General features: G+C 47.0%; 1 protein-coding gene across 2 annotated transcripts in view; it reads right to left on the bottom strand.

Annotated features, from left to right (window-relative positions):
- The window catches only part of PREP (prolyl endopeptidase), a 692,721-nt gene that overhangs the window by 561,449 nt on the left and 116,056 nt on the right, over positions 1-15,216 (bottom strand). For both annotated transcript variants that reach the window (XM_085611249.1, XM_085611250.1), the window contains exon 6: positions 8,035-8,156. In XM_085611249.1, the coding sequence (XP_085467375.1) occupies positions 8,035-8,156 (122 nt within the window). The remainder of the gene's footprint in view (positions 1-8,034; positions 8,157-15,216) is intronic.

The raw sequence follows: 15,216 nt of genomic DNA, 5'->3' as shown, positions 1-15,216 counted from the left end.
TGAAAAGTACACCAACAATTTCACCTTTGATTGTGTATGGCAGTCCCAGCTACATTTTTCAACTAACAAAGTGCCACAACGTTGTGAACACTTTGACAAACCCACACAGGAAAGAAGTTTTGCTTCAGAAGGGGTGATTGCCTATAGGTGCAGTCTAACAACATCATAAATGAAAGAGAAAAATGGTCGGATACCCCTATTTACGAACTTAAAGAAGATGTGCAGCATGTATTTGTTACTTTGCCAGTAGAATAGAAATTTAAGGAACGCAATAAAAACAAATAAAGGCCTAAGGGGCCCAAAATTGTTAGTCATAACTTCTTTCCCAACAAGCATTGAAAATGCAATAGGTCTCGCCTTTGATTAAGTTAAAGCCATTTGCTTCGCTAATGGTATTGTATAGCAAAGCAAATGGCTTTAACTTAATGAAAGGCGAGACCTATTGCATTTTTAATGCTTATTTATTTAATGCCATTTTATCCAGAGCCAACTTTACCCAAAGGTGTCAGAGCGCTTTACAAAAGAACCAATTAAATTACATAGGGACTTCAGAGGACACGAGTTCTACATAAAAGTTAGAAACAGAAAAACTCTAAATTCACATAAGAATGGTAGTAAGTACACAGTCTACTACAGATACTAGTGGTTAGAGTTACATATGTACGCGTTGCAAGTTCACTCAAGATTTCACTACAAAAAGCGATTAGGGCTGTACAATTATATATTACATATTTAATGAGCATGAAATTGTAGCGCGAACTCGACCGGAAGGTATTGGAGCGCTTTACATGAGCTCCGGTTACCTTACACAAGGACACATTCATTTTTTGTGATTTTTGTTGGGTAGGAACAGGGAGATTAAATGATTTGCCCAGAATCACAGGATAAAGAGTAGACTCGAGGCTCGAACCTGGATTTCACCAGCTCCAAGGTCGGCAGCTCTGGCCGTCAGACCACATCCTCTCCGCGTTACACTCACAGGCGGTGGACTTGGGACTGTAGAGCTCCCCGAGGCGGTGGTGGAGATGGCCATAGGGGTAGAATGGCTGCCTTCCAGGAGTTCTGTGCGCAGCTCGTGCCCCAGCCTTTCATGGAAAAAAACATGGCATTCTGGAAGTTGTAGTGCAGCGCAGGGGCGCACTCGCCCTTTTGTGCTCTCTGCTCTCCAGGTGGATAGTGTGAAGTCACCTTGACACTATGTCGCCGCCCCATGCTTTAATGTACTCGACCAGTGCGTTCTGGGAAATGTAGTCCTATGTTGAGGTTCGGTCCCTCCTTGGGATGGAGGGTAATGCAGGGGGCGATCCTTCTGTCCAGCCCCCCCCCCCACCACCCACAGAGATGACGTGTAATATGCTGCAGCCTGCCCCCTGGCCCTGTCATGATGTCACAGCAGCGCCATTGTTTGTATAGCGCACATTCCCCCTGGCGCCGCCTCGAAGCGATTCCTGCTCTCCACAGACCTTCTACGGGTCCCGGGGCGGACATGGGTTGCAGCGAAAGTCTGCCCCATCACGGAGTTGTGCCGTGTGACCTGAGGGGGTGAAGCTCAAGGGGCAGCCTCAGACCCTGGGAGCCCGGGTCATGCAGGGACTGGCTCCCTCCCTCCCTCCCCACTTTAATGAAGGGAAAACTCCTGTGTCAGTCTGGGAAATAAGGCTCTGCTGTTTCACAGGCCACAAAGCGACTTTATTCGGACAAGAGGTCACAAACACCCTCGGTCGCGAAAGGAAAGAAAACTTGGGAATTCTGAAGGGATTGGTGGCCCCATTTACACTAATGTATCTTCTGAGTGCGTTCGTTATGCCATATTGAAAAAAATACTTGCTTTTTATTTATGGTTGTGCTATGGTATTTTAAGCGCCTTTTTACAGCGGCTACTACCATGTGAATTGTCAGGCAGAGTTTTTGTAATCTGTGTTTGTTTGTAAATGAATTCTAATCACGAACTGTAAACATGAAAATCTATATATGGAGTGTGTGTATTTATACATCTCCAACATAAACAAGCAAATGTCCATATCTGCGAGCGCATGTGTATGTTTGTATAATCATCTGCCAGCTGATGACGGGGCCGGAGGGCACGTGAAGGGATCGACACCGACACACTTCACACCACCCTCCCCCCATAGTCTGTAGTGTAAAGGCCTTCACCAGTATCACCAACCCTACAAAAAACACACAGAGCAGAGCACATGCCAAGCGGTGCAAGCATCCCAGACACACTGAGCAGGCATAGTGCAGGCAGCAGCAGGGAAGCAAGATTCCCAGACACACAGACGAGAGGTGCAAACATCCCACAGGCACACAGAACAGGCATGGTACAGGCAGAAGCAGTCACAGACACTCCCAAGCCATTTTCCTCCGCAACTTCAAACACCAGCGAAACAAGCTGTCGCCATTAAACCTGTGATGTTAAAATGAAAGCGGGCTTGTAGTTCTCCGAATGTATATAGCGCGAGCTCGACCCGAAGGTATTGGAACACTTTACATGAGCTCCGGTTACGTTACACAAGGACAAATGGTAGGCACAGGGAGATTAAATGGTTTGCCCCACGTACATTTAAGATCCGACGGCATGGTCCCCCTGTGCTCTCTGCCTCCCCCACCCCCCTGTCTCCATCGCTCACGGAGTGGAGTCTCAACCATGGGAGGGGGGCAGACACAGGCACACACAACTTAAAACAAGAAAGAGCCAAGTGTGTATGCTGAAGTCAGCGTATATTCATGATAAGTATAGGTGGTGTGAACGGAGGGGAACAAGCAGTCGTACTCAGGTATTGAAGGATGTGGGAGGAACGAAAGTTGATTCTCGGCTGCTTAGGAATGGTGTCTACGCCGTTGCCGACAGGCGGGTGAGGCCGATAGGTTTAAAGATTTCGGAAAGGAACATAGATATCGCGGGAAGCTGTGTGCCGAAAAACAAAAGCGGGGCATCGGGTACATGCGGGTGTAATGGGTAATACGGGCGAATACGTCACCAGGAGCTCTTTTCCAATGGCTGGCCACCGTTTAGCATAAACGGTGACGCCGGCCAATGGAAAAGAGGGGCGAGGCTTAAGGCTAAATGCCCTTTACTAAAAAATCCCCATATCATTAAATCTCGCCAGCAAGACTGCGCATGCGCGCAGCCTACGCCAAGCGAGACCTACAAAGGGTAAACAGCAATCAAGCAAAAAACTCTGAACGGCAGGAGTAAGTGGCCTGCTCTTCGGTGAAAATGAGGAAACAAGATAAGCTCCCATTTTTATATGCTGTGTAAAGGGAGACTTCTGGATTTTTAGCTGTTTCTTATGATCAGTCTCTTACCCTCCTACCTAACAGTCTAGCTTAATTCATAAATGCAACTGCTCTTTCAGAGATTATATATACATACATACATAATATAGTTTAGGCAGGCAGAATCGAAGAACCTTGCCCTAACCAACTGTGGCTGTTTGGGTCCTTGTCCATGCTGGTTATATCCCCTCAGCATGGTGCGTATAGACTCTACATGTCTGGTTTTACGAAAGGTTTACTCTTTGCTTATTTGCACAAAGTAGAAGCATGTTCTTGCATGTTATGGTATAGATGTATTCTACATTAATGGGGAAGGGAATCCACTTGGAGCTGCATCACTACCGCACTGTCTAATTGTGGACAATGTGTTCGTGTTATGTGGCTCTTATGCCATTTTTTTTCAAATAACTTTTCTTAATTAGAGACATTGCATCGTATTACACAACAAAACCTGTCATTAGGTCAGCCATTTTTTTACTCATGACAGTGTTCATCAATCTCCACTCACCCAGAGGATTACTATACACTGCAATGCCAATTAAATATGTTATCCTTTTTTTTAATAAGATGGCAACAAGCAAAATATATTAAAGAAACCGAAAATTAACTTAGAACATGAAAGAAAAATATTAACCCCCCCCCGCAGCAACCAGCAGCATTACCACCCCTTGTATGGCCACTTGAGGCGGACTGGTATATTTGGCTTGGTGTTTGTGTGAGGGGGCCAATCGCATTTTCTGAGCTAGGTATCGGGGAAGTGTTGATGGGAGATTGTGCAGGTGCAGTTTTAGAATCGCTCTGGTCTGTTGTCAAGGACACTCCTGTTAATATTTGCCCTCCCTCTGCCAGGTCTCTCTCAGCATTCTCATCCACTCTCACTGCCCTAAGGTGACACTCTTCGGCCACACCCCACTCTCGCATATCATCTCTCCACTTGGCCAGCGTAGGGGGTGTAGAGAGGATCCAATGTATCGCAATCTGCCGTTTTGCCAGAACCAGGCACAGCGTTGCAAATTTATGCCGTATGCCTGTCTCTTTTTTCAGTGTTGGAAGCACACCCATTATGCACTGCCTTATGGAGACTTCTATTTGCACTGCAGTTGCGGTGCGACGAGTCTGTACAACCTGATTATAGTTTGTTTGCAGTAATATGCAATTCCAGGTCACGTGTAGGAATGTGGCAGGGTCCGTGCCGCAACGTGGACAGGATGGGATTAGCCCTGGGGTGAACCGCGCCCAACGCTGCTGGGTCAGATATGTACGGTGCAAGTAATAGAATTGGGTGAGCTTGAACCTGGCATTACTTGTTGCTTCAGCCACCTGCGCTAGTGCCCTTTTGCATTCCCCCTCCGTCAATGGGAGCGGTAAGTCCTCCTCCCATTTCCCTCCGACCGCTGTTGTCAACCGCACGGTCCTCCTTCAGTGCCTTATAGATGCGGGAGATAAGTCCCCTGCTGGACCCTGGGTCCAGCAGTGTTATTCACGTGCGCGACTCCCGCGGCTCCTCCAGAAATGTAGTACATATCTCATGGACCGTACGCAAACTTTATTGCATATTGTAAGAGGTGACCTACTGGTATATGGATCCATTCTTGGGCCTCACCGGATGTCAGAAAGGTTCTGTTCAGGTACAGGTCTCCTGCCATTACACATCCCCCCTTGTACCATTTCATGATGTCCATGGTAGTCTGAATATTTTGGAATCCCCGTAGCCACTGGAGTGGGAGTGCTTTGGCATAAGGAGCTCTGCGGAGAACCAATGTGACTGCCTGTTCCCAGGCTTCTGTCACTTGCCGTACTATATATGGGCAGTCCTTGGGGACACTCGAGCCTATCACAAGGAACCTCACTAGCCATGACCCCCCCATTCTACTCCCCCAGAAGTTCTTTCTCCACCTGGCGTACTTCCATTCACCACTGTGCTGCGTACTGCAGCACTCCCGCTATATAATACAGTCTAAAATCTGGAAGACCGAGTCCCCTGACATCAATATCCAATTTAAGCGTCTCAAGTTTAACTCTACTCTGTCCCCCGGCCCACACCAGGGAGACTAGGAGGCTGTTCAGCGTGTCGAACGTGGACCTCGGGATTCTACAAAAGGAATTCAGCAGGATATACAGACAGCGGGGCAGCATCACCATTTTTGCTACGGCCAATCTCCTTATAACCAATAGGGGGAGCTTATTCCAAAATGTAATCGACGCTCTTAATCCTATGAGGACTTTACTCATGTTCAACTTGATTGGGCTTCTGGCTGGTGGGCTACCTGAATGCCCAAGTATCTGAAATGGTCACTTTCCCAGTCCAATCCCACCTCAGGAAGATCCTGGGGTGCTTCTCGCTCAAGGGCTTCTAGCAGGAATAGTACTGATTTCCGACGATTAATACGGAGGCCGGACGCCGTGCTAGAGGAGGCCAGTGCCTCCAGGAGCACCGGGAGTGCCTCTTCTAGCTGTCTAATGTATAGGAGGGCATCGTCCGCATACAATGAGATCACGTGTGTACGGCCATCTAATGTTATATTCCATGATGCCATTTCCCCCCTCAGTCTCACCACTAGGGGTTCCATAACAAGCGCGAAAAGTAGAGGGATAGTGGGCACCCCTGTTGTGTGCCCCTTTCACTCTTTGTAGCCTCCGATACCTGACCCCCATCCCGCACTTCGGCTCTCTGTTGGTGATAGAGCAGTCTGACCCAGGCGACATATTCCCTGCCGAATCCCATTCTCCTCAGTACCTCCCACAAATGTTCCCACTGTAAAGTATCAAAAGCTTTTTCGATAGCTAGGGCAACAACAGCAGCCCAGAGTTCAGTATGGGCCACTGAATGTAGGACATGAGACAGCCATCGTATATTCATGTGTGCTCCCCTCCCAGGCATGAACCCGCATTGGTCCTCAAGCACCAGGCAAGTCACAACTCTGCTGTCTAATGGCCAAGACTTAAGCAAGTAATTTAGCATCTGCTCCTAGCATGGACAAAGGTCTATATGCGCCCGGGTCTTCTGCATTTCTGCCAGGCTTAGGGAGCATGTCTAAACTGCGCCTCCCTCATGGAATGCGGCAGACATCCTGCCCTCTTTGCCTCCTGCAGGGTTTCCATTAGGCGTGGGAGCAAGACATCTGCATTTGTCTGATAGAATTCTACTGGAATTCCGCCCAGGCCCAGTGATTTGGAGCGAGCCAAACTTCGTAGTGCTTCCTCCAATTCCTCCCTCTGCTCCTCTGTGAGGCGTGGGACATCTGGAAGATACTACCCCCAGTTAACAATACTCACAACGGACCAGGCAATCCAATCTAGCCCATATCTCCCCGACTCTGCGTTGCACCTGCAGGAGTGAATCATGGCCTGACTGACGCCTGTCTCTCGTGTTGACGTTTGGTCAATCTATCGTCTGCAGCGGTCAATTCCAGTTCTAGCTGTCTCCTTGTGCCCCCACCCTGGACAAACAGTCCCCACGGGTAACCACTTTAAATGCGTCCCATTCCACGTTTCTGGTCTTTGTAGTTGACCAGTTAGTGGCAAAGTAACCCGAAACGACCTTTCTAAATATCAAAACATGTAGCGTAGCGGGCTGCAAACGCCACAGAGGGACCCTCGGCCTGTGTTTCTCATGGCCCCACTCCAGCAACACCGGTGCATGGTCTGATAGAAGCCGGACAAGAAATTCAATTGCTATTACAGCACCACACGCCTTCCGAGAGAGCAGTAAACGGTCGAGCCTACTATACACCTTGCGGGCTGGAGTGTAACGGGTTTAACCCCGTTCACCCACATGTGTTTCGCACCAGATATCTTATGTCATTTTAACTTTGTATTTTTAGATACGTCTGCAGGTAAGCCGCAACATTAATACAATTAAATCAAACAACAAGTGGAGGCTGACAGTGGACCAAAGAAAACACTTCTGCATCCACTTCAGTGTAGTGATCTAAACCCTGTATTCAGATGTACTGCTTAAACAATTTATTGTGAGAGGCAGCTGCTACTAACCTGGTGGAACAGTTTTAAATACACAGACTAAGATTTAGGAAGGAAAATTACATGTGCAGGTGTGAGGTATTCTAAGAAAGTGATATGATTAAGTGTAAAATGCAACCGGGGGTAAGTGAGGGTCTCGATAGGATAGAAAAAGGATTAGCAAGTAGTTGTTTAATTTATCTAAAGAGAGGTTTAAGAAAATGCCCAGACTGACAGAGAAAATATGGGGAAAGTGTCAAACATGACTGTCAACATATTAGCGGAGGTTGCAAACAGCTGGACTGGAAATAAACAAGTAGCGTAATGACAGGGGAAGAATGAAGTTTGAGGAGCATAAATAGAGGATTCTGTGTAATATGTATATTATATCACGTGGGTTCGATAGAGCCCCCATTACCATGTTATATACACGCAGTGTCAACAATATGACTGTTATATTATTCTGCTCGCTTTCCTTATTAGTATGTAAGCTGCTATGTAGCAAGCGACTCTGCTTTTAATAATTGCTATGTTGTATTTATATTATTGAACGTATCACAGAGGTAAAATCATTAAAAACCTTCAATAAAAAAAATAGAAAAAAATAAAATAGAGGATTCTGTGCGTTAATGTTAACTGGCAAAACAGAAAAGATGGTAGAAAAAAAGATGGAGAGGATCCATAACATGAGCAGGGAGAGATCTAATAAAAGCTAGGTCAGAGGCAAAAAGAAGACAATGAAACACAAAACAATTAGGAAAAAACAGCTATGTTACCATAGTGTTAATATCCTACCTCAACCCCACCCATCCACTTGGGTTCCTCGGGAAATTCAGCACATAAAATATCCTTTGACTGGTCAGTCCCCATGAAGTGGTAATAAAGCTTCTGGTGCAGGTTGGAAGAAGTCTCTGTACCTGAAAGAGACAATTAATTGAATTCAAACAAAAATATATCAAGAACAAATTTCAGGTTCGAACGTAGACAGCATGAGGTGGGCCAGTACGGTGTTTAATTCCTGTGGCACTTGGGAGAGTTGTACAGGTGGAAAGGCATGAAAAATCCCTTTTGTAAATTGCTTTATGATCCCTTGTAAAAAAGAAAAAAAAGAGCAAGTGTCTTCTGAAACTTGAAATTGCTGCAAGATGGACTCTCAGTGAAGGTTATTTATGGCCACTCTTAGGCACATCCAGAATGTACAGAAGCACTTGATGGGGCTGCATGGAAATTGGAATAAAGCCTTTGTCTTAGCCTCATGCCCTCAATTTGGCGTTGTAAGTTTCTGTAGTTGCTAGTGTGCATGCTAGTGCCAGAAAAATCTGGCAATGTGTTGAACTGCCCTAACTCTGGGTGGTCAGGTATTTATTGATTTATAGACAGTCACTCAGCTACCAACATGATAGTGGGAGGAGACTTCAACGTGGCCATTAATCCTAACATGGAAAGGTCTTGAGCTTCATGACAAACATTTCACCCCCCACCGTCTATGACACAAGGCCTTGAGGACCTGCAATTAGTCGACACTTGGCGTACTCAACTCAAGGGAGATAAGAACTATAAATTCTCCTCACATGTCCACAAGTCCCAATCATTTATTGAATATATGTTTGTTACCCCTTCTGTACACTCTTGGGTGTGTTCCTCGGAGATTAGGTCATGGGTCCTGTCCAACCATACCTCGGTATATGTTGCACTCCTGCTGGTCCTCCCCCCCAGAAAGTACTCCTCAGAGTTTGGAAGATGAACAATATGCCTTTCTGAGACCTCGTCCAAGGGACTCCTGTGTGCAACTTTAAGGAGCGAAGCAAAAGCAGTGATTGGGGGGCTGGGGGGGGGGGCTAATTGGTCACACAACCACCTTCCTTCAAATGGCTAAGTGGAAGAGGTTGAAACTCAAGACTCAAATACAAAAACTAGAGCAAGAACTTAAACGCACATGTAGCAGTAGGACTTAAAGAGTTTTGTGCATGGCTAGGGGAGAACTGGAAGCTGTTTTAGCCAAAGATGCTGAATGCAAACAGTTAATATAATAGACAATGCAGTAGCTACGAATGGGAAACGTCCTTAAGAACGAAGCCGGTATCCTGCTATGCCTTTACAGCGCCGGCAACATAACAAACGCGTCTTTAGTACGCATTCGTTCAGTATGCAAGTCGTTAGAACGAAATGCCTTAGGGGGGCGCATTGGGGTTGGATTTAAAGTCCAACACCTTCCCTACTGTTGCACAGACTATAGATGGAATAGTAAATTAACCTATTTCAAAATCCAGCGCCCCCTAAGGCAAGTCATTATAACAACTTGTGTGCTGAACGAATGTGTACTAAAAACGTGTTTGTTCTAATGACGGTGCGGTGAAGGAACATTGGGATTCTGGCTTGCGGAATACCATCATACATTCGCTACAAACACACAGGTTATCCTTCTCTCCCTTGATACGGGGAAAGCATTGGACCATGTTGATTGGACCTTCTTAGCCAAAACCGTAAATAAAACTACACTGAACCTCAGATGAAGGCCTTTATACTGGCAAACTACGCAAGTCCCTCGACTGGAATTCGCAAACCTCTCAAACCCATAGGCCTGACCTGGGAGACAAGCAAGGGTTGTCCCCTTTCCCCTATGATTCACACTTTGAAGTTGGAACTGTTGTTTAGATACTAGAAACAGACAGGTGAAGATGGGACTCTTTGCCGGTGACATCTTAAGCCATCAGATCAACCCAACTACCTCACTTCCGACACTGATTGAAGAGGTAGATCATTTCCACCAGATGGCCGGCTTTAAGATAAATCACTATAAATCCAAAGTGATGAGAGTAGTGAAGAATTAAGAGGATAGTGAAACGATTTAATCCGGTTACAGACTACAAATTGCATCAATAGGAATGGACTACTTGGGGGTGACTATCCCTTCCAAAACTAGTGAGATATCACAGCAATGTGCCGCCCCTCCTGGATACCCTGTTTAAAGATCTCTACCAGTAAGATCGACTGGAGATATCATGATGGGCAGGGTTAACTGCATCAAAACGAACTTTCTGCCATGATTATTTGATCTCTGCTGATGCTTACCGGTGAAGGTTCCCTCGGACGTCCTAAAATCTATGCAAACGAAAATCTGGGCCTTTATTTGGAATAACAAAGCACCTCATATAGTCAAAGCCCTTATGGTTAGGGCTTCCAACGGAGGGGGTGAATGGGAGCCCCAGACCTGGAACAATACATACTGGCAGCACAGCTTACTCCACCCCTCACTTGGTGCTCTGCTGACGTTGGGCGACAGACCTGACACTGCAGTATTGGAACATGTTGGTCCAAACTAGAAAAGTCACCACTTACCCATCTCTATTGACTCCAGTGCTGGGGAACTCTGCATTCCCACAAGGAACGGCAGATAAGGGATACCGTACTTGGGAGGGAAGTGACGTGCTCTGGTTTGGACACCTCTGGTCTAACGCCATCCCAAAGACTAGAGACCAATGTGCAACGATTTTAAGTTGATACACACAGACCTCTAACATATTACACAACTCCTACACTGTGCTATACACCCTAGAGTGAGAGAAGTCAGTATAAGGGAGAAGATGGGATTGGGGGATATGATGCCAGATGGAGATACTAACAAAGCACTATTGCATCTTTACTGCATCCTAGACAGATCTACCCCATAACACAATTAGTGTACATGGGACAATGATCAATGGACATTGCCCTCACAGTGACCGAGACTGACAGGATACAAACCTGGGGCAGAGCAGCAAAATCTCCCTATGTCTCCAACACTGGGCAAATACATTCAAATTAATGTTACAGAGGTACCTGACCCCAGTTCATCTGAAAGTGTTATGTAATGCTCCTGACAGTTGCTGGAGGGGTTGTGAATCACGGGGGATTTATATGCACATGTGGTGAGACTGCTAAAAAATCCAGCCATTATGGGGCCACGTTTTGGAACTCATCATGGGAATCAAGAACACTGAGCTACCTCAATTGTCACCAATAACTATTTTGGGCCATATGGAGATGCAGGAACTTCACACCCTATCTCAAGCTAAGGAAAAATTAATAGCCCCACTCTTACTAGCAGCCCGCCTATTGACAGCCTAGAAATGGCGGAATTCATCTTTACCAACGATAGACCAGTGGTGGGTGAAGGTATGGACGATGCAAGTAATGGAGCGCCTCACAGCCACCCTTAGAGATACATTTAACAAGATATAGACCCCGTTCCACATCTACATCAAAAGGGATAGGGGAATACCACGGCCCGAAGAACTGATGCGATTAGCTGGGGCTGAGGCATTGGAAACTAATACTCTACAGGCCTCAGACTAAAGGACTGGCTGTGTTCAACTGTGATACTGACCTCCAACTGTTTGTTGTTCTATTTGCCCTCCTGTGCATACAATATTAAACCTGATACAACGTAATTGATCTACTGTAATGACGGTTAAAAATGATTCAAATAAAGTTGTAAAAAAAATGTAAAAAGAGGGTGTCATCAATGACAATTTGACAGCAGATTTTATGAAGCTTTCAGAAAGCCCATGAGGATTCTACAAACAGGGAGAGCATAATCTCCAAAAAGCATCTGTGATAGGTCTGTTGCTTTCACCCTTTCTTCCCTTTCAGCTTCCAATATCAAGTATTTGCTTTTCTTGGTGCCTTTGCTGGATGGCGGCAGAGGTGCATTGCACACTGATATCACTAGAGGGGTAGGCTCCTTTAAAATGAAGACCAAGTGGCTTTTACCTGCCCTTCAAAAATCTTTGCAAAGTAGGATCTAAAAATGTCACAGATCTGAGTAACACAGTCTGGGTGAAAAGCACCAGCAAATAGTGTATTCACTACACAGGTCTGTAGTCTGGAAATAGTCAAAAAGTTATTTTCTAACCTTGTGGGGTATATCCGAAATGATTTTAAGGGCAGCCTTACCACCACGTACAACTCAGATGCAGAGGCAACTACATCTTATCCCAGCAACTGAGTAGTCAGTGAAAAATAGTTTACAAGGTGAAAATAATGAAGACATATGTTCCTATCTATAGCACTAGAGATTCTTTTTCTTCAACTGATGTCAAATAATTTCATAGGAGATTCTATGAGAACTATGTTGTCAATGAGGAGCGCTATGGAAGAATCTCTTCCATTAGATGTATGGTATGGACTCTTGTATCAGTGCAGTTTGGAAGCTTTTAACCTTATGGACTCTGGTGAAGGTCATTTAAGGAGATAAACTCAATATAATATTCTGTTCATTAAACACATTTGTGTTCCTGCTGATTTAACAATGCCACCACTCTGGATCACCGGTCTGAAGACAGGGAATGGTTCAAGCAGGTGAATATTTTAAACAAGGTAGATAGTGAAGTCACTTATATAAGTAATCTGAAGAATGGAAGAAGCATACTGTAATTGTTAGCGGAAGGCTCAAAGCTATAAGGCAGTAACAGTAATTTTCATTTTGACATTTTTTGTAGTGTAAGAAAATAACATGTCAGAAAATGGCCATGAGGAATTCTTTCCTCTAGATTGATTACCTTTCGTATCGAACACTGCCCTTATCAAAGTCAGTCTAAGTTGGCTGCAAGTGGGATTTCATACTTGCTTTAAAGTCATGGTAAAACACAAGAGGCAGGTATCTGGCAGTTACTGCTTCACTCACCCATTGCGATATTGTATAAACCACAATTTCCACAATGGAAACACATGCATGCGTCTTCCTAGACAGGTAGTCAATTCCATTATGCATTTTTCTGACCTAGTAATGGCGCCAGCAATCGATGAACCTCAGGAACATTCTGTGACTTGGTCTGATAGGATGGAGGACAACGGCGAATGGGCGAGAGCACAGACCCAAACTCTAACTCACTGCAAATATGGTCTAGATTCTATGGCAGGACTGGAGGCTCCGATTATGCTTTTCCTTCTTCGCTTTAATAAACATATTTTTTCCACAGCAGCCAAAAAAAATAGAAAGCAATCAACATTTCTATTCTCAAAACAGGGGAAACGCTCCTGAGAGAATAATCACAAGCACAACATAAGTCCGTAAGACTACAGCTCCCATGGGTCACAGTCCCATCCAAGCGTAGTCCTTCCTCAGTGTCAGCTTCTAGTAGAAGGTCTGCTACATCCGTTGTCCCTCCTCTTTCTTCGCTGCTCCGCAGCAGCAGATAAGTCGTTTCCTTTACCTTGCCGATTTGGTGGCTTGAAGTGTTCTTGTTTAGTGGTTTCGGGCCCCGTCTCCTAGCGGGACCCGGGCTCCTTGTCGGGGTTTCTTCCTGTTTTTTTCTTCACAGATTCCCCTTTGCCGCGGAAGCGCCTTCACTCCTTAGGCGGCCGCCCCATCTCTGCGGTAGATAATTAACGCCGCTAGGGGGAGCTCGCGTGTCTCGTTGGTCCCGCAGCGCGTCTCCTTGGTTGAGGGGGCGCGAAGCGAGACCATCGGACCGGCGAGCCTCGTCCCCGCACCGCCACACCTGAACGCCCCTTGGGGGTCCGTAATCATCCCACACACATTAATTTACACCCCGGCGGGGGTCTGTATTGCGGCATTGCCGCGGTGATTGCCTGAGGGCACAAACTGTACAGCACTTCGCTCGCAGGAGCTTTTGGCGCGCTGGGTGGCGGTTGGGCCCCGTCACTTAGTGGGGGCTGCGCGAGTGAAGCGGGTGCGGCCTCTATTTGCGGTGTTTGACGCGACCCGGAAATTTAAGCAGTCTGTCAGGCTGCACACATTCCAGCGAAGGGTTCCTGCCCTCTGGTACAAAACTCCCTTGATACTCCAAGGGGAGCTTGCCCTTTCCAAACGTTAAGTGGTGATTGACTCACCAGAAACTAGGGCGGTGGGCGCTTGGCGCTGATTGTGTCTGCGAGGTGGTGATTCCTGGCAACTATGAGCCACTCAGAGTTTGTGGAGGAAGAGCAGGTTCAGTACTTGCCCCTGGACGACCAGTTTTTTGAGGCGGTGGATGAGTCCATATACAGATGTGTGAATGATGTGATGGGGCCTATGGAAGAGCTCCTCTCTAACCGCATTATTGCGGAATGCGCGAAGTTGGCTTTCTCCCACGCAAACTCAGGGTACAACTTCTACCCCTTCCCTGGAGGATGGGCCGCCAGTGCCTAAAAAGAGTCGCATGGAGGGAGGCTCCGGGGAGCCGCGGGGGGTGGACAGGGACGCTTTTGACCGTCTCAAGCGCGCGTTTCTCGCAAAGGCGCCCCTGTCGCCCCCGGCGCAATCCCCGGTCCCAACTCCTGCAGGGTCCGTAGTCCCGGATTCCCCTTCCCCGGATGCAGGTTCGCCGGCGGATTCGGACGAAGAGGAGGGGTCCTCACGGTCTTGGCGCCCTACCGGCTCTGTCACGGAGTTACCGCAGGATGCCTCGGGCATGCTGAACCCGGATGACATCATTCATCCGCGGTCAGCGGCCTGGGCACCCGGTGACAAGGTAGCAAAGTTTGTAGCGAGTCGCCTCCGGAAGCCCTTAGAGAAGGAGGCTAGAGGTTGTCTGAGGGCGGAGTGCCCTAGGCCGTCGTTGGACGGGAAGGTGGCCCATACACCGGCGTTGGATTCCAAGATGGCCAACTTCCTGGCCAAGTGTATGAAGGACCCCTGTAAAGGCATAGACCGTTCCTGGCGCTCCTGTCAGGATAAGCTCCTTGACGTGATAGGGCCTTTGACAAAGATTTTGGATATGGCCGAGGAGGCCAAGGCAACAGGTTCCTCCATTTCTCCCGACGTTCTTTCAAACTGGGCACAGCGGGCGGTGGTCTTTCTGGGCAACGCCAATTGTGCCCTCTCGACTGAACGTCGGCGTTCATTCTTGATTAAGTTGGACCCCAAGCTCGGCGACTTGGCTTCGTCCGAGGCAGGAGCGGTCGCAGAAGGCGGGCTTTTTGGCGAGCCTTTTGTGAAGGAATTGGGCAAGTTTGTGGCCACCTTCACGAGTTTAGACAAGGCCCAGTCCAATA

This window comes from Triturus cristatus, chromosome 6, assembly GCF_964204655.1.
Source record: "Triturus cristatus chromosome 6, aTriCri1.1, whole genome shotgun sequence".
NCBI classification, from domain to species: Eukaryota; Metazoa; Chordata; class Amphibia; order Caudata; family Salamandridae; genus Triturus; species Triturus cristatus.
The sequence above is the reverse complement of the archived record's forward strand: the minus strand, read 5'-3'. Positions and strand labels throughout refer to the sequence as shown.